Genomic DNA, 23,994 nt, shown 5'->3' with positions numbered 1-23,994 from the left:
CACCCTTTCTAAAATTCCATTCAAAGTTACTCCTGCCTCACAGATTATTTGAGAGGTTACAGATTAAAGAAAAAAAGAAAAACAAAATTGTTCCTCAAAGAACAGAAACAGCAAAAAGCAGAACATAAAAAGATAAGAGTTGCCATACTGGGACGGACCGAAAGTCTATCAAGTCCTATATCCAGTTTCCAATTCCAACTGTGGCCAACCCAGGTCACAAGTACCTGTCAAGATCCAAAAGAGTAAAACAGATTTTATGCTGCTTATCCTAAGAATAAGCAGTGAATTTTCCCATCCATCTTAATAATGGGTTATAGACTTTTCTTTTAGGAAATTATCCAAACGTTTTAAAACCCTGCTAAGCTAATTACATCATTATCCTCCTGGCCATCTCCACTTTTTGCTGCTGACGCTAGTTACAGGTACATATGTGTCATTTAGTAAATGCCTTCCCTATTGGAAAATTATCTCCCTCCCTCCCTCCTCCCATGGAGAGTTATATATACTTTTTTTCTCTTCTCCTTACTTCTTATCCTACAGGTGGGGGAGAGGCTGTCTATGAGATGAAGGAAGCTATGGAGTACTTTCAGAATCTTATGAAACAGCGCTTTGACTCCTTTAAGAAGTGCATTGCAGAGCTGCGTCAAATTGCCGATAGCATAGATGAATTCCACTTTGGTGCAACAGTCGCCAGTATCACTGGAAGTGCCGTGAGTGCAGCGGGAGGTATAACCAGTATTGTTGGTCTTGCGCTGATTCCAGTCACTTTTGGGGCATCCCTGATTGTAACAGGGGTGGGACTTGGTGTTGCAGCACTTGGGAGAGCCACCAGTGCAACGGCCACTATCTCGGACACAGTGAAGGATAAAGCGGAAAGAAAGAAGGTGGAGGAGCTGGTGCAGCAGTATGAGAAGGACATGAAAGATATTAATAAGTGCTTGGAAAGTATTGCGCAATTAGTGGAGTGGATTAAAAAGGATTCCGAATTCAAAGTGCAAGATTTCAATTCAGTTGCAGCATTGACAGTGTCCAGGGCAGGAACAGGAGCCATTAGCGTTGCAGAGATTGTGCGGCTGGCGCAGCTCTCAAAAGTAGCTGGAAGTGCGGCCAGAGGCGTCCAGGTTGTAGCTGCAGCTACAGGTGTGCTGGCAGGGATCTTCCTGGTGATAGATGCCATCTATATTACCAAGGATGCCGTTGACCTCCACAAGGGGGCGAAAACGAAATCTGCAGCCAAGATCCGGCAGGCAGCTGATGAGCTAGAGGAAGGCTTGGAAGAGCTGGATAAAATCAACAAGAGGTTTGAGAAGATGTTGGGTCAACATTATTCTTACCATACAAGATAGGCGCTATCATGAACCAAACAGTGAGAACAATCGTCATGTATTTCAAGTCAAATATTTTTTAATGCAATTTTATAGATGACAAACCCTGGCTCTACTGACCTGTCAGAAACCTTGGATTCAGCTGGTAGTTTCTGGAGGAGAACTTAGCTAGAAGCAGGGGAGGATTTGGACCTATTGAAGGAATGTTGCTAGTGGAAGTAGTATATTATTATTCAAAGATGCTTATAATCTCTAAAGGTCCTTGTTAGGATGAAATTGGCAACTTTGTTTTATTCTTTTTTTTTTCCTGGAGAACCTTTTTTCAGGAGAATGCTTTTCGTTTATTCAACCTACCTTTTGTTCTTGCCTTAATTGTTCTTTACTATTCAACATTGTAGTTCTCCCCTCATACCCCAATGTTTAAGTAAGTTGGGGGGTTGTCATGTCTAGGGTCCTTAAATGTATTTATTTATTTATTTATTTATTCAGTTTTCTAGACCGTTCTCCCAGGGGAGCTCAGAACGGTTTACATGCATTTATTCAGGTACTTAAGCAGTTTTCCCTCTTTGTCCCGGCGGGCTCACAATCTATCTAACGTACCTGGGGCAATGGGGGGGATTAAGTGACTTGCCCAGGGTCACAAGGAGCAGCGTGGGTTTGAACCCACAAGCTCAGGGTGCTGAGGCTGTAGCTTTAACCACTGCGCCACACATGTATTGGTTATTGTAAACTTACCATGTATAGGCGATTTATCAAATTTTAAAGAAACTTGTAGACTTGTATATCACATTTTCTGGCATCGAGTTCCCGAGCTTAATTATCCATTGAGTGAAAATATATTTCTTCCTATTTGATTTAAAAGTAAGCCATACAACAGGGACATTATAAGAATTGACATTGACAGAATTCTGCAAGGAGTGATTGTTGATTTTGCCCTTTCATCACGCACGTCTAGGGAGGGGGGGGTGAGGAGTTATTTTTATTTAGTTATGTATAAAGGGGGAGGTTGATATATGTATTTGTCATAAATATAATTTGATAGAATTTAAGTGTTGTTAAAGTGTAAAATGTCTGTAAAATATGTTGCACTTATTTTTGGCTTTAAAATGAATAAAGATATTTTTTAAAAAAGTAAGTCTATGTAATTTTATTGAGTGTCCCCTAGTAGATCTCAATCATACCCCCTCAGCTGTCTCTTTTCCAGGCTGAAGAGCCCTAGCTTCTTTAGCCTTTCCTGGCTAGGAAGGTTCCCCTAATGGTTGCCCTGCTAGCTGCAGACTCAATCCAGAGAGTCTGTGTCTTCTCGCAGTCTGAGCTGTCCCACAATCTGGATACAAGTCCCGAAAATAATAAAAAATGATCTCAGAACCGATCAGAAAACTACCTTCCAACTCACCTGTAGAAGGAACAACTGACGAGGAGCTGGAATGCAGCCCAGAGCAGGAGGAGGAGCCGAAAACATTTTAACTCCCACACAAACTCGCAGGTGGGGGATACATAGCCCAAGACTTGTCAAAATTCCTGTACCATTTGCACCAGAAGTTACAATACATAACCCCCATCCCCCCCCCCCACACACACACAGAATAAACTGTTTACCTTGCCAATAAGTTACAGTACACTAGGTTGTTCCATTTATAAAAATACAGTTACACTTATAGTTAAATCATTTATATTCCACTATTGCCAAATGTCTCTAATCAGAAAGAACTGCAAATGCTGCAAGGATCCACAATGCCCCTCTCTAATTATCAGCTATAGAAATGGTTAATTAATTTATATCTAATATTGTTTTCCCATACTAGTTTCCTATAGTCTGCTGGCTGATGATAGAAGCTTCCACCTGTTTCAAGGGTACCTGAGCATAGTGTGCCTTGCCCAAAATATATCAGGAGAGCTTCAGCTGAAAGCTGCCCATAAGCCCTGCCTCCCATCACCCACCTATCACCCCAGCCAATCACTAACTGAGCCTGCTTAGATAAAAAAAAAAGTCATAATAAAAGCCATCATTGGATTGGTTGTTGACCTAGATATGTGACAATTTACTATTGGCTGATTCCAAAAATTCTGTACCGTTGGCATGGTGTCAGGAAATGGAAGGTAGTTTGATACAGCTGGCAGAGCCATGGAAAATAGGTGGCAATGGCAGTGGGGTTTTACTTATGTGGTCAGTGCTCTTGTGGTCTCTCCTGGATGGCAGTAGACGTGGTTGGTTTCACCGCAAGTTAACAAAATTCTTCAAGCTGCTTCCAGGTCTTGTGGGTTATAGGGTTTAAGTTTGAGTTTTTATTTTCTGTCTTTTATACTATGCAAAACTATCTTGAATGATAATTATTAAGAAAACGGTCTAAAAAAGCTAATACTTAAATTAAATAAGTTCTTAAGTAATGACAAAGCTAGAGCTTGGGCTAGGTTTACTCCATGGCATCTTTGGATTCACAGTTTCAGTGAGTCTAAGTTTATAACTGTAGTGGCAGAAAACCAGTCCTCTGTGTCCCTCCAGACCAGTCCAGACATGTAGATATATGCTTTCCTACTGGCAAATGGAGACTGATTCAAAGTCCTTATCCTATAAAGAGTCCTGTGCTGTCCACAGCCAATATTTCTTAGTCTTCAGCATATGTCATAGGAGTGTCTGGGTAGTCAGTAACAGGCTTATTTTGGAGGAGTTCCTGGGTAAATCAGTATGCTGCCTCATGAAAACCAATAAAGAAAAAGAAGAAAGGCATATATATATGGAGAGGGATAGGTTTGATCATGCTATTCTGTAGAGCAGTGGTCCCCAACCCTGTCCTGGAGGAACACCAGGCCAATTGGGTTTTCAGGCTAGCCCTAATGAATATGCATGAAGCAAATTTGCATGCCTATCACTTCCATCATATGCAAATCTCTCTCATGCATATTCATTAGAGCTAGCCTGAAAACCCGATTGGCCTGGTGTTCCTCCAGGACAGGGTTGGGAATCACTGACTGTAGAGCCTCTCCCCCACCCCTCTCTCAAATAAGGTATCCTGTCGGAGTCCTTGTGTTGGAGTCTCAGATTCCCTTTCCCACTCCCGAGAGGGGGGTCCTTGACGAACAAGTGGCAATAGCTTATAAAAAAAGAAAAAAAAAAAAATTAAAGTTGCAAAGTGCCTTGAAGCAACTGGGACAGTTTGCTGGGTCTTTGGAGGAGGGAACCATTATTGCAGTGTGAGTGCAAAGGAAAACCGTGACTGAGAGACACCACCAGTGAGGCGATGCGAAACGTGGCTTCACAGGTAGAGTATGGTTGGCGCTGCTCAGCCTGTGGTACCTGGGGTGTTGTCTAGCCACCAATGCCATGGCTGCAATGAGGAATGGTGAGAAGGCCTTGGCATGGCTCCAGGAAGTATTATGGGAGTCGGCAAGCTAGAGTGGACCACACGGCAGAGACCCAGACCTGGCTGGTTACCTGAGTTTGGTAGGAACTTCTGCTATTTTAAGGCTGGATTCAGTGAGGAAAGCTCAGGGGGAGAGCCCGCTGATTCTGAGTCCTGTAAACTCCCAGGTATCGCAGCTTGGAGCAGCAGTCAGGACAATACTGAAGAGATAGTGAAAGGTTATACCCCAGAATTTGTACAGTTTATGCAGTGGGCCTTCTGTTTGAAGAATGGTTGTGAGTACTGGATTCCTCTTAAGGGAGGATCCAATAGAAGCTAAGAGACCTTGTCTTTTGGCAGACCAGGAGAATGACAGGGAGTCTAGAGTTTCATTCAGCTCTTGAAAAGAGTTCATGGAGCCCCAGGTGGAATTTGAAGAAGACCTCATGAATGAGAGAAACATGTCTTCCTTGATTTCATAGGTGATGATGGTGCTTAAAATATCAGAGGATCACACAGTCCAGAGACCCTGTTATAGAGGGCATCAAGAAAACATCCATAGCTTTCCTAATGCATAGAGCCATTTACGATATGATCATAGCAGAGTGGAAGATCCCAGGTTCAGGTCTAAGGTTTTGGAAGAAAAGGAGATGCTGTGACTTCCAAAAGTGGAAACAGTGGTGTCGGCAGTGACGAAAAAGACCGCAGATTGGAAGTGCTGTTGAAGCAGTCCTTTGTATGGTGGCCCTTCTGCGGAAGGTTTGTGGCCTGAGCTTGTTTTAGGTAGGCCAAAAACCGGAGAGATCGCTGATGAAGCCTTTGCAGCAAGTTTCAGAAGTGGTACGGCTTCAAATGGGTACAACCTTGACAGACACCCTCTATGACTTGTTCAATTGATATGGCCTCAAAGATCTGCCTCAACAAGTTCCCCTTCAAAAGCAAACAGCTTTGTGGTAAAGACTTGACTAACTTATGAAAGACCTGGGGAAGCCTAAGGTCTGAGGGGGGGGGGGAGGTGGCGAGCAAGGAGGGATAGAAAACTAGACAAAAGAAAGTTGCTTTCTTTAAGGAAATCTTTTTAGATTCAGCTGTATTTGATGTGGAAAGAGGTGAGTGAAATTCTGATTGTTTTGAGGGGGGGGGTAAAAGAAAACCAGGAGTGTTTAGGAGGAGGGGTTTGAGAAAAGCAGGTGAAAGGATTGATTCTTGAATTAAAAAAATCTGCTTGGTATGTGACCTTCCCAAAGAGTGTCTCTGTTGCCAAGTAGGAGGTGAGAGATTCTTTGGGTGTACAAGTAGAGAGGTTGAGTGAATGGAGCTAGAGGACCCTGACCAAAATGTGAGGGAGTGTAGTGAAATAAAGGGAGATATAGAACAGAAGTGGGGCTTTTGGTTATCCTGATTTCCTTCAAGAGCCCAAGTATCAAGAAACACTCCTGGAAGTGCTGACAAAATTCTGAGTGGTGTAGAATGGGTATGAGGGACACTCAATGAAATTATATGGAAATACTTTTAATACAAATAGGAGGAATTGTTTGGGTTTTATTCACTCAAAGAATAGTTACTCTGGAACTCGTTGCTGAAGGATGTGGTAACAGCAGTTAGTGAAGTTGGTTTTAGGAAAGGTTTGGAGGAAAAATCCATAGTTTGATATTGAGACAGACATGAGGGAAGCCACTGCTTGCACTGGGATCATAGCATGGAATGGTCCTCCTATTTGGGTTTCTCCCAGGTACTTGCGACCTGGGTTGACCACTGCTGCAAACAGGATATTGGGCTAGATCAGTGGTCTCAAACTTGCGGTTCGGGGGCACATGCAGCCCGCCAAGTACTATTTTGAGGCCCTCGGTATGTTTATATAATCACAAAAGTAAAATAAAACAGTTTCTTGATCATATGTCGCTTTTGCTATAAATTATAATATTATTATTAAGACGTAGCCAAAAGGAAAGATTTATAAACTATAAAGAGTTTTTTACCTCATGCAAAATTGTCTTTTCTTTAATAGGACATTAACTATTTTTTTCTGAGGCCCTCCAAGTACCTACAAATCCAAAATGTGGCCCTGCTAAGGGTTTGAGTTGGAGACCACTGGGCTAGATGGACCATTGGTCTGACCCAGTGTGGCTGTTCTTATGTTCCTAAGAGAACATATGGTTCCATTATGTACCTCATGGGAAAGATTTTGGAGTTCTGACAGGAGGATCTATTAGAACATTTGCCTTGTTTTCTAAGTATTAATTGTTCAATGCCACAGGAGTCAAAGGAGATATTTTCCAGCAGTACCTGATTAAGGCCACCAGATGTCTCCACTCAGCATGGTTTAACACCCTGCCCCACATCACAAAGGAACCATGATTTAACATGGCATAACCACTTTTGCTAAAGCAAGAGGATTAACCCTTCCTGCTGGAAGATTAAATAGATTGAAAAAAAAAAATATTAGCAGAAAACTAGGTCTGAATCAATGACACATAGCACTTGGCCTAAACTCACTAGTTGGCAGCTGGACTGCAGGAAAGGCCAACCCCCAACCACAAATAAGCCGTGTGGAATAGCAGAGTTTGTTTCTCAGTCTATTAAAATACAAGGAGCTGCCGCTCCTGAAAGCTAGTGGAGAAATGCATTATGTTAGTTTCCAAAAAAATGGTATTTAAATGCATTATGTTAGTTTCCAAAAAAAATGGTATTTAAATGCATTATGTTAGTTTCCAAAAAAATGGTATTTAAATGCATTATGTTAGTTTCCAAAAAAATGGTATTCTTTTCTCTTTGGTTAATCTTAAATTGCACACTTTCGTATCATCTGTCAACAGGGCAGACCCGACAGCTTTCTCAGCCTCCACCCGATCAGCTGCTCTGGTGTCGGAACCAATAGGCCCCGCCCACCGCGGCCGAACAGGCTGAAAAGCGAAAGTAGAAGTTGAGAGAGGGAAGAAAGCTGGATCAGCTGCACCGAAGTAAGTCTTTCAATGTTAAACCTGATTTTGGTACCTGTTAGAGCTCAGGGAATTGGTGGAGAGTCTGCAAAAGGAACTTTTGATCGGATGTTCCCAGATTCCCCAGTTGTCTGAAACTGCACAGACCTCGCGTACTGAGCAGATCTAGGGTAAGAAAATATGAGGAAAGAGATATTTACTAAGGGTGGAACAGCCACCGCATATCTGTAGGTGAAAGAGGAGAGAATGAACACCATCAAGGAAGTGAAAGGACCAAGTTAAACTTAGCAGTAGCAAAAAGTGTCTTAAATCTTCCAAGGTTGTTGAGCTGTAAACAAATATTCTGTCTCCAGTGCATTGTTTTTTGAGGGTTTTTTGTTTTTTTTTTGTTTTGAATTATTATTCCAAACACAATTGCTGTGTTTCACTTTATGGACAGATTGTTTTCGGTTTTTTGCACACACACATTAAAAAAAAAAAAAAAACCAACAACAACCCAACCAAACCTGTTCTGTTGTGGGATATATGTCATCTTTGTTTACTAAAATATTTTCGCATAAAATATGTGCAATAAAACCAAACATACATGTGCACTTTATTAATTTCGGACCAGCTTGCACTCTTTCAAAACTCGGTCCATATTTTTTGTCAGTTTTGAGTTATATGACTAATTTCACTTATCAAGGCAAGATTCATTTACTGTACTTTATTCCTGTGCCAGAATTCATAGGCTTAGGGCTCCTTTTATCAAGGTGCGGTAGGTGGTTAACACGCGGAATACCGCGCGTTCAACCGCCTGCCGCGCTAGTCGCTAACGCCTCCATTGACGAGGCGTTAGTTTTTTGGTTTGCCGCGGGGGTTAGCGCGTGCTGAAATGTCCGACGCGCCATCCCCCGTAGCGCGCCTTGATAAAAGGAGCCCTTAGTGAGTTTTGCTACAGGAATAAGCTACAGTAAATGAATCTTGCCTTCATGATCAAAATCTACTGTAATAAAATGCTAAGCGCGCATGCACACTCTTACCGCCGTGTTCCCTGATCCCTGATCTGTAATTCTGTGGTCGGCAGGAGTGCGCATGCGCTCTTACAACGCATCTCTCTCTCGCAGACCCCCCAAGGAGATGTGCGGCCTTGCCGGCTCCGGATCCCTTACACTTCACGGACTGCTCAGCACACACAGCACCTGCACTGGGGAAGCGCGCAGGTCATCCAGCCAGCTTGAGGAGGGGCTACCAGCTTCCACCTCGGGCTCCACGTCGCCTCCTGTCACCGCGGCTGCCGCCTCGCACTTAGGTAGTTCTCGGTGGCGAAATCTACCCGTAGGCTCACCCTTTCGCATGAGGAAATCAAGGTGCAGACGGCACGCGCATGTTGAGCCCCAGCTGGCACAAGAACGCAGGGTGGAAGAGGCGCTTGCGGTGGGTAGAAGGGGCGCTCGCGCTGGCCTTTTTATCAATAGAGCAGGAAAAAAGAAAAGGTGCCAAAACCAGGTGATAATTTTATTAAGAACTTATATAAACTAAAAATGAATCGCTTGTGTTTGGAGATATACATGATCTGAAAGGGAATTAAAGCTTTCTGGGCTCATTTTGAAGCTTGCCTAGGTGCTTTTTGCTATATAGGGTTGGTGCTTTGCTTTGAAAGTATAATATGAGCCTCGATGCAGGTGTATACACTGTTCCCTGTAAGCTGTAGTCCTATGGGACTGGGAAGCAGATGTTGTTTTACTATTACGTTTTAATAGCGAGGAACTGGCAAGCTCTATAGAACTCTGGGGAACCTGCCTGTTCCTCGCAATTGAAAACACAATAATGAAGGCCCCTCCCCCTTCAGCAGCATTGTAGGTTGAGGGCTCCACTCAATTTAGAGTGCATAGTGAACGTATAGCCAAAAGGGTCTAGAATGGTTCATCGCGGCCAGATTAGCGTGGTTGTTTCAGTGCACTGAACTAGCTGCAATGAAACCAAAGCAGAGGATCACCTGCTGCGGGTGCCTCGAACCGGTCTCTTCAGTGATGGGCTCGATGGAATGGGACTAGCCAGGGAAGAAGGTCCATGTGGAGGAAACTGCCTTTGGCCTCTCTCACGGTGCCTGCCCTCGTGCGCCTGGTGCGTGGAGTTATGAACGGTGTTGGTGCCCCGATTCAGCATGTGGAGGGGTGATGCTTCACCCACACCCCCTAAAATTGTTCCCTCCTCCTCTCCCCCCCTGGCCGTGATCCAGAGCTTCTCCTTCAAGCATTCCCACCGGAAGGGGAAGATTCAGTGTGGCCGTTTCATCACAGCCGTCCTGAAATGGCCCACGATGAAATGGCCACAGTGAATCGTTCCGTTCCGTAGGCAAAACAGCCATTGCCGGGTCTTCTCAATCATGGTCACCTATGTGGACTTTTGCTATTCATCTGTGCACCCTTGGTTTAAGTAATTTTTAAATAAATGTTATCATTTTCATCACTTAATTTTGGCACCTCCTGCTTTCCTCTTTATTGTTGGCCTCCTTAAATTTACTGCAGAGTCTGTTAACTGGACAATGTAACTGCATATACGATCGGGGTCTGCGCAAGGATGTTAGGCAGTCCTTCGGCCTTCTATCCCCTCTTGCCCCCATCCAACAATTGTGATCAGCCTAATACTAACTGTCTTAGAATAAGCTGGGCCTGGGATATTTGAAAACTGCCCACCATCCTACTGGTAAAAGAACTTATTATTTCTTTGACTATATATGAAGTCCAAGTCTGTTTTGTGCTGTTGCTTTGACTCCAGCTGCTCTTTGGCATCCACTAGAATGGTCTTATCTAACCTATCGGCCCTCCGTGTGCTTTTTTTTCTGACCCTCGGAAGCTTCATAATTCATGTAGTACTTATAGCACGATTTCTGCTTCTCCACCTTGACTCAGATCTCTGTACGTTTGAGCCGAGCAGCGCCGGAAGTTTTGGATTGGTCTCGTGGTTTCAAGTCTTGTGAGTCTTGAAACCGTGAGACCAACCTGAACTTCTGGCAGCTCAGACGTGCGGAGAGCCAAGTCAGGGCGGGGAAGCAGGAAGCCCGTTGTTTGTTCTGCAGCTCAAGCCAGTTGAAGAGAAAGAGACTGGGTAAAGCCTGAGGAGGGGGAGGTACATGAGAGAGAAAGCAAGTAGACTGGATGAAGGCTGCAGGTAGACAGAGAAAGGTGAGGGAACGATACACTTGTGTTTTTCCTCATTTTGACAAAGCATACGGCAAACCACAACGGTGCATGTTTTGGCCCTCTGAATGTTATGTAAAATGTGGCCTCTGATGGAAAAAGTCTGGATAGGCCTATACTAGAAGCTGCTTCCCTAAGCAACTGGTAGTTCTGCCATCCCTATCTCCTGCACTGGAGCAGACAATCATCCAGCTGAATCCTGTGTGCTTCTGGTGTTCTTTTGCCAAAGCTGCCTGATCAGGGGAGCCAGATACATGCAGGACAGGCTCTGTGTTGCTGCCCGTTTAGAGGCACAAATTCCCTCTACTGCCAAAGCTGTGTACCATGGGTTATAAAGAAATGGGAGAAAATGTGTTTTCACTCAATGAATAGTTAATCTCGGGAACACATTGTGGTAATAGCATATAGCGTAGCTGGGTTTAACAAAGGTTTGGACAAGTTCCTGAAGGAAAATTCTATAAACTGCTATTAAGGTAGAAATAAGGAAAGCCACTGATTATATCCCTGGAATTAGCAGCATGCAATGTTACTACTCATAAGAACATAAGAAACGCCTTCACCGAATCAGACCTTTGGTCCATCCAGTCCGGTGACCCGCACACGCGGAGGCCAAGCCAGGTGTTCCCCGATGAAGACCTGTTTACCCATATCCCTCAATGTGATTTGCAAGAAGGTGTGCATCCAACTTGTCCCTGAAACCCGTCACAACCTCCTCCGGGAGAGCATTCCAAGCGTCCACCACTCGCTGCGTGAAACAGAACTTCCTGGTATTTGTCCTGAGCCTGTCGCCTCTCAACTTCAGTCCATGACCTCTTGTCCGAGTCACATTTGACAACGTGAATAACGATGCTTCTTGCTCTATTTTGTCGAATCCTTTTATTATTTTATAAGTCTCTATCATATCCCCTCGCAGTCTTCTCTTCTCAAGGTTGAATAAGCCCAGTTTTCTGAGGCGTTCTTTGTAGCTCAAATTTTCCATACCTTCTACTCTTTGGGATTCTGGCAGTACTTGTGGCCTGGATTGGCCCCTGTTGGAGTCGGGATACCAAGCTACATGGTCTGACCCTGTATGGCTATCTTTATATTTTTAGGGGTCTCCTAATCCTGTGGGCCCAACCAATATTTTTTGCTGCCACCAGTCTCTGCTGCAATTTTGTACAATACAGCTCTCCCTCCAGATTTGCGGTTTCACTACTCGCAAATTCGATTATTCACAATTTTTTGCAGGCTGCCCGAACCTCCCCGGACTACTTTTTGCAGGCTAGTTTATGGGCTGTTACACTCAAGTTTGCTGCAATGTTATGTTACTGAGCTGATGCGGTTTGAATGGGATTATCAGAAAGAATCCTAAAAATCCTGTTTGCCCGAGCTGATCCTGTAGTACAGAATATAGCACTTACTGGTGTTCTAAGCTGTTGTCTTGGTGGTCTAGCGGTGACGCGGGGCAGGAGCGAGCTTTCTATGCTCCTGTCCCGTGCAGAGCCGTCATCAAAATGGCTGCCTTGAGTTCCCGTTGTAGTCATCAAAATGACTGCCCTGAGTTCCTGTTGTAGTCTCGAGACTACAACGGGAACTCACGGCAGCCATTTTGATGACGGCTCTGCACGGGGCAGGAGCATAGGAAGCTCGCCCTTGCCCCGCGTCACCGCTAGACCACCAGGTAAGGTCGGGGACACAGGAGGGAGGCGGGGGTGGGTCAGAGCCAGCCCAAAATATTATTCGCAATTTTTCCATATTTGCGGGCCGGCTTTGCCCCTAACCCCTCATACAGAGGGAGAGCTGTAGTTTACATTTTATTCTCCGCCTTCCCCCACATTCCATTACTATCCTGGGTCGGAAACCTACCCTGTGTGGCATGGCCCTCCTTGAGCTCCTATCCTGCCCACTGAGTCACAGCCATGCAGAGAAAGCAATGGACAGGACTCAATTTTGGAGTCGCTGCCTCCTTTATGTCCTGTGTGGCTGCACTGACCACACATAGCTTGCTATGGCCCTGCCCTTCACACAATATTCTCCTCAACACCCCCCCCCCCCTCACACACACACACACAAATTCAGAATAAGTTGGGGGTGGGGAATGAGATGCTAGTAAGGCTGAGAAAGGGACGGAGTAGTAAGACACAGGTTAAGGTTGGGGGGGGGTGAGAGAGAAATGAGTGGAAGTCATGGGACAAAGAAGGAAGAGATTGATTGCGACAGAGTAAAGGGCGGCTGGGTTCTGTTGCCCCCTATGTGGCTTTTTCACATCAGATGTTTTGCACATGCCAAGCGGATATGATGACAGAGCAGATCAACACATATCTTATGATCACGGGGGTGCACATCTTAGAGATTAGGCTTCTGTAGTTCTTGGTGACACATGATATGGAAACTGAAATTGATCATGTCTAAGTGTGTCTGTAGGAGAAGCAGTAAGAGCAGCAGCGGGAGACTGGCACAGTGAAAAGGAGCCAACTGCTCTGGGGACAGACACTTAATGTGTATCACAACAGATGTTTAAAGAAAACCAAAAAAACTCTGTGGAGTGACGATGTTCCCAAATAGACTTTATTTGAAAGTATCAAAGTTCCAAAGGTACACTAAAATCATCCACATAAAATAATTCCATCCACATAAAAGTAAATCATCCACATAAGAGCCTTAAAGGACCTAGTCCGCTAGGGATAGAGGACCCAACACGGTCCGCGTTTCGACAAAAGTCTTCTTCAGGGGTCCCTGGGGGTCCTATAAAGGTGAGTACATGGGAAACAATTGTGTGGTGCAAGCAGTGTCTCACTTCCGGTTCACCACACAATTGTTTCCCACATACTCACCTTTATAGGACCCCCAGGGACCCCTGAAGAAGACTTTTTGTCGAAACGCGGACCGTGTTGGGTCCTGTATCCCTAGCGGACTAGGTCCTTTAAGGCTTTTATGTGGATGATTCATTTTTATGTGGATGAAATTATTTTATGTGGATGATTTCAGTGTACCTTTGGAACTTTGACACTTTCAAATAAAGTCCATTTAGGAACATCGTCACTCCACAGAGTTTTTTTGGTTTTCTCTGGATTTTCTTTTTTATGGATATTTCGGGGTCCATTCCTTTTTTTTTTTGGTGTAAAATTCAAGGCAAATATATTGCAAGCAGTGTCTCACTTCCGGCTCACCACACAATTGTTTCCCACGTATTCACCTTTATAGGGACCCCTGAAGAAGACTTTTTGTCGAAACGCAGACCGTGTTGGGTCCTGTATCCCTAGCGGACTAGGTCCATTAAGGCTCTTATGTGGATGGAATTATTTTATGTGGATGATTTTAGTGGACCTTTGGAACTTTGATACTTTCAAATAAAGTCCATTTGGGAACATCGTCACTCCACAGAGTTTTTTTGGTTTTCTCTGGATTTTCTTCTTTGTGGATATTTTGGGGTCAATTCCTTTTGTTTTTCACAACAGATGTTTAACATTTCCCTTGTCATTTCAAATGAATGCATATCCTGGTATCCTCTTATGTTTTTTCTTAATCTTCAATGTTGGGCTAATATGTGCTACTTTAGCACAGATCCCATTTCATGCAATGAGATGTAGTTACTGATACTTTGGCGTTAAATATGTCACATATTAACTAGGCGAGAACCAATGCAAATACTGCTATTACCCAGCACTACACTTCTACATATAAGCCCAGACAACTAGAAGGGCTTGGGTCTCAGAAACGGAGCCTACGCACAGCAGTGACACTCACCAACTGGAAGAAATCAGCGTAGTACAATCGCTCCAACTCCAATCATTGACCCCCATACATATTTTTTTAAAGCATTTTCAAAAAGCACTTAAAACAGCTAACCCACAGTCGGGTTGCAAAAAGGAAGTGTAAGCTAGACACTGAGAAAAACAGCAACCAAATTACTTAGCTTTTTAGTGGTTGACTTTGCTGATTTAACTTTATAAAGGAGTGCAGTCACTAGTGTAGATTTGCCCAGGACATTCAAGAAGTCAAAGCTTCAATTCCAGCACTCGGTCACAGAATTTCAAACTATTAACTAGGCACCATCAATCCACAACGGCATATAATAAACTTCAAAGTGCCTAATTTCTAAGTGATCTTTTTTTCAGATAATACCTTTCTAAGTACCTCTATGGTCTTCAGTGCACTATATTCTATGTTTTGTGCCAAACATAGAATATAGAGCACAAGCACTTTAAAAAAACTAAGGTCTGATGATGAATAAAAGCCAGAAAGAGAAACAAGCCTTCAAATAATTTGGCTGGTGGTTGGCTGGGACTGAAGACCATAGAGGTACTTAGAAAGGTATTATCTGAAAAAAAAGATCACTTAGAAATTAGGCACTTTGAAGTTCATTATATGCCGTTGGGGATTGATGGTGTATATTACATAGACAACGTCATAAACAACATTGGGCTATTTTTAATACATATTAACTAGGAGCACAGCTACGAGTGGGTCTAGATGAGTACAGGCGCGCCCATTTTTAGCTCAGGCCCATGGAGTCTGGCAGCCAGTCACATGCTGCTTTTGCCTTAGGCAACTCTCCCCACGCTCTGTGGATCTGGTATTTCCCGTATCCCAGTGTTCTTGAGTCATAGAAACACAGAAACATGATGGCAGATAAAGGCCAAATCCAGTCTGCCCATCTGCAGTAACCATGAGGACCAATATAGAGAATGGCACGGTGACAAAATTCATCACCGTTCCCGTCCCCGCGGATAACCGCGGGAAACCATCTTCATATCATTCTTTAAGGAGAGAGGGAAGAATCAGAGTATAATTGGGCACAACCATTGACCCACAAGCTTTGCTTTGAAGAATGCTGGTGTAGAAGGACTGAGGTTGAAACAGACACTACAGAATGACAGTCTCTGGTATCCAGAGCAGATATTGTGATGTCATAATGCCTCATTCCACCAGTGCCTAAGAGCCAATCACATCAGTGATGTCACAATGTCTTCATTATCCTTGGCTCCCATAAGAATCAGAGTATGAATGGCCACAACCACTGACCCACAAGCTTTACTTTGAAGAATGCTGGTGTAGAAGGACTGAGGTTGAAATAGACGCTACATAATGACTGTCTCTGGTATCCAGAGCAGATATTGTGATGTCATAATGCCTCATTCCACCAGTGCCTAAGAGCCAATCACATCAGTGATGTCACAATGGCTTCATTATCCTTGGCTCCCATAAGAATCAGAGTATGAATGGCCACAACCACTGACCCACAAGCTTTACTTTGAAGAATGCTGGTGTAGAAGGACTGAGGTTGAAATAGACGCTACATAATGACTGTCTCTGGTATCCAGAGCAGATATTGTGATGTCATAATGCCTCATTCCACCAGTGCCTAAGAGCCAATCACATCAGTGATGTCACAATGGCTTCATTATCCTTGGCTCCCATAAGAATCAGAGTATGAATGGCCACAACCACTGACCCGCAAGCTTTGCTTTGAAGAATGCTAGTGTAGAAGGACTGAGGTTGAAATAGACACGAAAAAATGACATGGGATTATTTCCCACGGTTATCCGCGGGGATGGGAACGGTGATGAATTTTATCACTGTGTCATTCTCTAGACCAATAGCAGTCTCCGGAGACATCTGTTTTTATTTATGCCACCATGCCTCTCTACTCAGGCTCAGGACAGAAAGGGGAAAGTGGATGGGGGGGGGGGGGCAGGAATACCCACGTTCTTGAAGGACAAGGCATTTCTCAATAGACAAAAGAAAATGCATTTGGAAATGCTCATGCCCGTGACCTTGAGGATACTCCCCAATGAAGTTTGAAGGTGGGCTGGTGGGGATGGGTGTCATCAACACACACCGGTCAGCAGTGTTGCGGCCTCTCATGGGAAGATATTTGGAGGCTCTCGTTCAGCTCATTATCATCCATAGTGGCGCCAACTTAAAAATGAATGAAAACTACTTCTTTATTCCGCGAAGGTCCAGTATCTCTCCCCCTGCTCTTCAAATGTGCATGGTTTTTTTTTTTTTTGCCAACAGTGGTAAAGTCAAACTGCCTCTGCCCAGACCAGGGGCCTACCGTCTGCTGCAGCCTGCTTCCTTTTGCCACACGGGTGAGATACAGCAGAAGAAGAGCCCTAGAGTTGGTCAGAGGCTGTTTGGCTTCATTGCTGCTGGTGAAAAACATGCAAGTTTGAAAGGTAAGAGAAACACCAGATCTGCAAGGAGGCAGAGGGAGAGACATTTAGTATCCACTACTGGTCTTAACGGTAGCCTAAATTAATAGCGTCCTCCCTTAACTTCCACATTTTATTTATATATTCAGTTCTCCCAGGGGAGCTCAGAACGGTTTACATGAATTTATTCAGGTACTCAAGCATTTTTCCCTGTCTGTCTAATGTACCTGGGTCAATGGAGGGATTAAGTGACTTGCCAGGGTGGGTTTGAACCTCGGCGTGTTGAAGCTGTAGCTTTAACCACTATGCCACACACTCTCCAATCTCTTCTTTGTTGGCCTGAGAACTTTTCAGCAGTCCCTCCTATTGTGATGTCATAATGCCTCATTCCACCAATGCCTAAGAACCAACCTCATCGGTGATGTCACAATGGCTTGGCTTCCCTATACTGTACTTTGTGCCCATTTACTAGATGCATTTGCTTCACTAAAACGAAGTATGTCAAAAGTGTGGAATAACTTGTAAGTTTCATGACTCCACATCATTCTCTTCTTGGTTGGGCTGAGAAGTTTTCAGCAGCTCTTCTTACTGTGATGTCATAATGCCTCATTCCACCAATGCCTAAGAGCCAACCTCATCTGTGATGTCACAGTGGGTTGGTTTCCCTATACTTGTGCCCATTTACTAGATGCATTTGCCTCATTGAAATGAAAAATGTCAAGAATAACTTGTAAGTTTTTCACGGCTCCACATTATATTTATTTATTTAGTTTTATATACTGAGCTCAGAACAGTTTACATGAATTTATTCAGCATTTTCCCTGTCTGTTCCTGTGGCTCACAATCTATCTAACATAGCTGGGGCAATGGGAAGATCAAGTGACTTGCCAGGGTCACAAAGAGCAGCGTGGGTTTGAACCCACAACCTCAGGGTGATGAGACTGTAGCTTAAACCAGTACACCACATATGCCACACTACTTTTTCCAATCTAAACACAGTCAGTTGCTCTAAGAAACCGAACAGGTTCCACCCACAGCAGCCAGGAAACAAAGTGCAAAGAGAGCTCTCGCTTTGCTGGCCTCCTTTCCTCCTTTCTGAGCTTGCAGCGACTCAGAATTGACAAGCAGGACGAGTTGGTCATTGGTACCATGGATGGATTAGCTCTGCTAAAGCTCAGAAAAGCCTAGAAGCCCGGTGGGTGGGGGAGCAAATCCCTTCTTACTCAGATGCTTCAACCTATGTTGTGGTTAATGGATGGGGAGGAACTCTTTCATTAGACTGGTTTAAAAAAACATATATTTTCATGGTTAAAGGTGTGAGGCTACTTAATTCATGCAACTGTGGAAGATACCTCAATCACCAAAAGGCCTAACATAGCCCCGCTGGTATATATCTTCCATATAACATCACCTCAATACTATATATGTGGATCCATGTAGAGCAGGGGTGCCCACACTTTTTTGACTCGCGAGCTACTTTTAAAATGACCAAGTCAAAATGATCTACCAACAATAAAATTTTAAAAAAACACAACGCACACTGTACCCATAGAATTGTTAATTATCATTCCTATTCCGGGGTTTTTTCAAAGAGGTCAAAGCAGATGACTATGTGCACTGTCACCTCAGTAACAACCATACAAAAATAGACAAATACCCACCCCCTCCCTTTTTACTAAACTACAATAGCAGTTTTTAGCGCAGGGAGCTGCACTGAATGCCCAGCACTGCTCTCGACCCTCATAGGCTCCCTGCGCTAAAAACCACTATTGCGGTTTAGTAAAAGGGGACCATATTGTAAAATATAGACAGCAGATATAAATTCAGACACATTTTAATCACTAAATTTAAAATAAAATCATTTTCCTACCTTGTCTGGTGATTTCATGAGTCTCTGGTTGCACTTTCTTCTTCTGACTGTGCATCCAATCTTTCTTTCAGCCTGTATGCTTCCTCTCCTCCACACCTCATTCCCTCCCCCAACTTTTTTTTCCTCTCTCCCTGACCTTTCTTTCTTTCTCTCTTCATGCCCCCTTTCTTTTTTTCTGTTTCTCTTCTTTCCTTCTGTCTCCCTGCCTGCCCCCTTTCTTTCTCCCTGCCCTTCCCTTCCCCAAGCCACTGCCACTGCCATCGGGGAATAGGACCCAAACCGCCACCAATGGATAACAGGCCCCAAAGCTGACGTCGCCGACGCCCCATGCTCTCCCTGCTTCGGGCTGACCAGCAATCCTCTCCCCGACGTCAATTCTGCCGTCGGAGAGGAAGTTCCGCCCAGCCAGGCAGCGATTGGCTGGCCCGAACTTCCTCTCCGACGGCAGAATTGACGTCGGGGAGAGGAAGACTGATCGGCCTGATAGATTGCCAAGGCAAAGTGAGTCCTGGGTGATCGACTCACTTTGCCTTGGCGAGCTACCCGTCGATCGCGATCGACCTATTGGGCACCCCTGATATAGAGCCTTATCAACAGAGCCATATGTATAGCTGCACTGACACTCACCATCCATCCTCATATTCTTCCCATGCAATGATATTATAGTCACTGCTAGCTCAAGGGAAGCAGCTTTTCCCCCGTTGTCACGGAGGCTAGTCCTGTAAGGCTCATGCTACACCCTTTAATGCATAACGCTATGAAAGGAAGGCGCAGAAGTTTACAAAGCAACAGTAGATGTACGGAAGTGGGTGAGGTCACCTAATCAGCATGACATGGTATAAGATTTGATTGTAATCCCTAAGCCAGAGAGGGATCCTCTAGAGGTGTGCAGCTATAGACCGATATCTTGGATTAATGTTGATACAAAAATTGATGCAAAAGTTTTATCAAGCCTTATTGCGCCAGAGCAGACTGGCTTTATTTCAGGGCGTCATTCTGCAAATAATACGAGACTTTGTTTCCAATTGCCTCAGATTGCAGAATCCCTTGAATCACCTGCTTGTATGATATCTTTAGATGCTGAAAAAGCATTCGATATGGTAGAATGGCCCTATTTGATGAAAGTGTTAGATTGGTTTGATCTAGGGAAAGATTTTTGTAATATGGTTGGAGTTCTTTATGTGTCCCCATGTGCAAGACTGTATGTTAATAATTGCCTATCGGATAGTTTTTCCTTACATAAGAACATAACAATTGCCGCTGCTGGGTCAAACCAGTGGTCCATCCTACCTAGCAGTCCGCTTACGCGGTGGCCCCTAGGTCAAGACCAGTGCTCCAAATGAGTCCAGAGGAACTAGGTAAGGTTGCCCTCTGTTTTTTCCTTACACAGAAGAACTAGGCAAGGTTGTCTCCACTGTTATTTGACCTGGCATTAGAACCACTGTTGTTGGCAATCCAACAGGATGTTATGACTGAAGGTATCCTGTTTAATTCCAAAACTTACACCCTTAATGTGTATGCGGATGATATATTATTATATCTTACAAATCCATCTAATTACATTCCCAACTTATTGAATGTTATAAATGAATTTGGGACGTTTTCAGGATACAAGATAAATTGGTCCAAATCGGAGCTTATGCCTGCCAATGTATTTAGTGTTAAAGAACTTTTTGCAGATTTTCCATTTAAATGGGCACCAGGGGGTTTTAAGTATCTTGGCATGCAAATATGTTCCTCATTGTATGAGACTATTAAGGTAAATGAAAAGAAACTATTGCTTATTGTTAAGGAGTTAATTAGAAAATTTTTTATTTTTTAAAATCTTTATTAATTTTCTAAACTAAATCAAAGTACCGTGAATTTTACGAACAGTAATAATCAACCTAAGCACTTAGATTCCATCAATAACAATAAAGAAGAAAAATATCCCACCCCTTCCTTCCAACAATTCAATCAAAAAAATAAACCAAAAAGATATCCCCCCACCCGAGAAGAGTGGAAACTGTAAAAATGACAATATCGCCTACTATTATGTACTGTTTGAACATGATTCTTTTCAGCATCATTATATAAAGAATTGGATAAGGAGATCAGTAAATTTATTTGGCAAAATAAGCAGCCGAGGATAGCATTCAAGACCTTGCAGCTAACTAAAGACTATGGAGGAGTGAATTTTCTTCTTTTCTTTAAGTATTATTGGGCTTTTATTCTAAGACAGGCCATGTATTGGCCAACACCTGAAAAGTTTAACTTGGCAAGTTGGTGTTCTTTGGAACAAGATTTGTTTTTCCCACTTCGTTTAACTGATTCAATAGGAATTGAATTACCTAAGCGATTGAAGTCAAATCCAATTATTAGTTCCATGCAAAGAGCACTTGTTGATTTTTATAAACAACTGGTCATCCCCTATGGAAACACGTTTAGATGTCCATTGCGGAGTAACAAAAAGATTCGTATTGATAGTGAAGCCTTACTATGGAAGAATACAGTGGAAAATGTCATGATATCAGACAAGCTGAAATCTTTTGCGGAATTAAGAGCTAGTCATCAAATTAAATTCACTCATAGATTCATTGCAATACACAGGTTGTATCAGGGGCAATGAAACCAGCAGATGTAAAGACCAAAGACTTCACTAACTGGTAAGCAATGTTTCCTCTCCTGGTTCAAAGCATGAAAAAGATGTTGTAAAAGGTACACCAGTGTGTGTGTGTGGGGGGGGGGAGGAATTTGAGAGGCCAAGGGATATGCTAGCTGGGGAGAACCACTGGGGAAAGGGAGGACAAATGCTGACTCTTTGACAACTTGGATATCAGATACACTTTCCCCATTTGTGAACACTAGATCCAGCATCGTTTCTTCCCTCGTGGGTTCTGTCACCATTTGCCTCAGGAGAGCATCATGAAAGGCATTCACAATCTCTCTGCTTCGTTCCGATTCTGCAGATAAAACTTTCCAATCCACATCCGGCAGGTTGAAATCACCCAGCAGTATAAGCTTCCCTTTCTCTCCCAACTTCTTAACTTATAAGTTGCTCAGATTGTGTCGGAGGTCTATAGACAACTCGCATGTAGATAGAAGTTCCATCTTCTCTTTTCAAAGCTATCCATATCACTTCCTCCTTTCCTCAGGCCCCTTGCATTTCAGTCGCTTGGTTATTGTTCTTACACAGAGTGCTGCTACTCCACATTTTCGGCCATCCCTGTCCTTCCTGGTATACATCCCATCCATGGGAATCACCAAACCATGTCTCTGTGATAGCAACAACATCTGAGGCTGCCTCTAACATCAGGGCCTGCAAATCATGGACTTTGTTGCTTAGACTGTGAGTAGAGAATGACACAGTGACAAAATTCATCACCGTTCCCGTCCCCGCGGATAACCGCAGGAAACCATCTTCATGTCATTCTTTAAGGAGAGAGGGAAGAATCAGAGTATAATTGGCCACAACCAAGCTTTGCTTTGAAGAATGCTGGTGTAGAAGGACAGAGGATGAAATAGACACTAGAAAATTACATGGGTTTATTTCCCGCGGTTATCTGCGGGGACGGGAACGGTGATAAATTTTGTCACCGTGTCATTCTCTAACTGTGAGCGTTTGTGGTCATTGCTTTCCAGTTCTCTTTTCAGTAGCACCATAGTTTTTTGCCTAGTCTCACTTCCTACTGCATTGCTAAGAAGTGAATTGCTAAGACTATTTACATTGCTATTGCTATCTTTACTGCTGTGTCATCCTGCCTTTTGCTGGGAGTGGTCACCAGGAGTGACCTGCATCCGTATGCCAACCCCACCTTCTAGTTTAAATGCCTAGAGACATATTGTCTGAATTTCTCAGCAAGGATTATTTTACCTGTCATAGTAAGATGCAGCCCATCATTACAATATAGTCTCTTGCTTTTCCATGTATTTCTCTATCCTCCTATGTACCTAAAGCCTTCTTGATGACATCAGGCTCTGAGCCACCTATTGAAGATCTTGGTATGTATGTATGTATCTTTCTATCTCTACTTCCTATTTGGCATTTAGAAAATTTATGAAGACTGATCTATTTGGTAAATATTTTAATTAATTAATTGTGTTTATAATTTTTGTTAACCGCACAGAACCGCGAAGTAGCTGTGGTATATAAGAAATTTTGTTATGTTTATGTTATTTTAGTATTTGGTACTCTTCCCTCTCCTTTTCCATAAGTAGGCAGTACTTCCGAGTTCCCGAGAAGCTTTCCACCCAGCAAGTGGCGTATTGCTGGCTAGGTCATTTGTTCCCAAGTAGATAACAACATCAGCTTTAGAATTCTTAGTTTCCTCTCTAATTATAAACGGTGTCAGGTCAAAAGCGCGCCGGGACAAAGGCGCATGCAGACAATTGAGCGCAGCGCGGAGGCGTGCGCCGCAGAAAATTACTGTTTTTAGGACTCCGACGGGGGGGCGTGGGGGGGAACCCCCCTCCCACTTTACTTAATAGAGATCACGCCGCATTGTGGGGGCGTTGTGGGGGGTTTGGGGGGTTGTAACCCTCCACATTTTACTGAAAACTTCACTTTTTCCCTGTTTTTAGGGAAAAAGTTAAGTTTACAGTAAAATGTGGAGGGTTACAACCCCCCAAACCCCCCACAACGCTGGCGCAATCTCTATTAAGTAAACTGGGGGGGCTCCCCAACAAAAAACCCCGTCGGAGCACCTAAAAACTGTAATTTTCTTCGGCGCGCGCCTCCGTCTTGCGCTCAGTTGTCGGCGCGCGCCTTTGTCTTTCGCGGGGTTGTCTATGAACCATTATAAACAGCATTTGGTTGGTCCTCCTGGTAGCCGAGGATCCTGGGAGACACTTTACTGTTTTAGGCTCCTTGACTTGTGTTCCAAGGTTAATGCCAATGATAATGGAATCCCCCAACGGTTTGAGCTTTCTTATTCTTCCTTTGGGGGTGCTTTTCTTCATGAGTTACTTTCACTGGTTTAGGAGAGCTAATCCATCCTTGGTGTCATTGGGATGAAATTACCCATGGGTAGCTGACATCCTGTTGTCCACTGAAAACTCCTGTTACAGGTAAGTAACCGCACTTTCCCCTCCACTTTGCCACAATCCTGTCTTTATCTACCTGAGACCAGACCAGAATCCCTGGAGGTCTACAGAGGTTGTTGGGACAGTTAAAAGATGCCCACAGAGAGCACTGTTTATAATCAAAAGATGTACCTTTTGT

General features: G+C 43.7%; 2 protein-coding genes across 5 annotated transcripts in view; both read left to right on the top strand.

Annotated features, from left to right (window-relative positions):
• LOC117348422 (apolipoprotein L3-like) overlaps window positions 1-1,875 on the top strand; it is a 28,396-nt gene extending 26,521 nt beyond the window's left edge. For both annotated transcript variants that reach the window (XM_033920563.1, XM_033920564.1), the window contains exon 4: window positions 541-1,875. In XM_033920563.1, the coding sequence (XP_033776454.1) occupies window positions 541-1,346 (806 nt within the window). In that variant the 3' untranslated portion in view covers window positions 1,347-1,875. The remainder of the gene's footprint in view (window positions 1-540) is intronic.
• A 1,494-nt stretch (window positions 1,876-3,369) lies between these two features.
• LOC117348424 (apolipoprotein L2-like) overlaps window positions 3,370-23,994 on the top strand; it is a 38,111-nt gene continuing 17,486 nt past the window's right edge. Inside the window, exons 1-2 of one of the 3 annotated variants that reach the window (XM_033920565.1) lie at window positions 3,370-3,425; window positions 7,483-7,626. The gene's annotated coding sequence lies outside the window, so the exon portion shown is untranslated. The other 2 variants (XM_033920566.1, XM_033920567.1) reach the window with 2 other exon arrangements.

This window comes from Geotrypetes seraphini, chromosome 14 (genome assembly GCF_902459505.1).
Source record: "Geotrypetes seraphini chromosome 14, aGeoSer1.1, whole genome shotgun sequence".
Lineage (NCBI taxonomy): Eukaryota > Metazoa > Chordata > Amphibia > Gymnophiona > Dermophiidae > Geotrypetes > Geotrypetes seraphini.
This window is presented reverse-complemented; position numbering and strand designations above follow the sequence as displayed.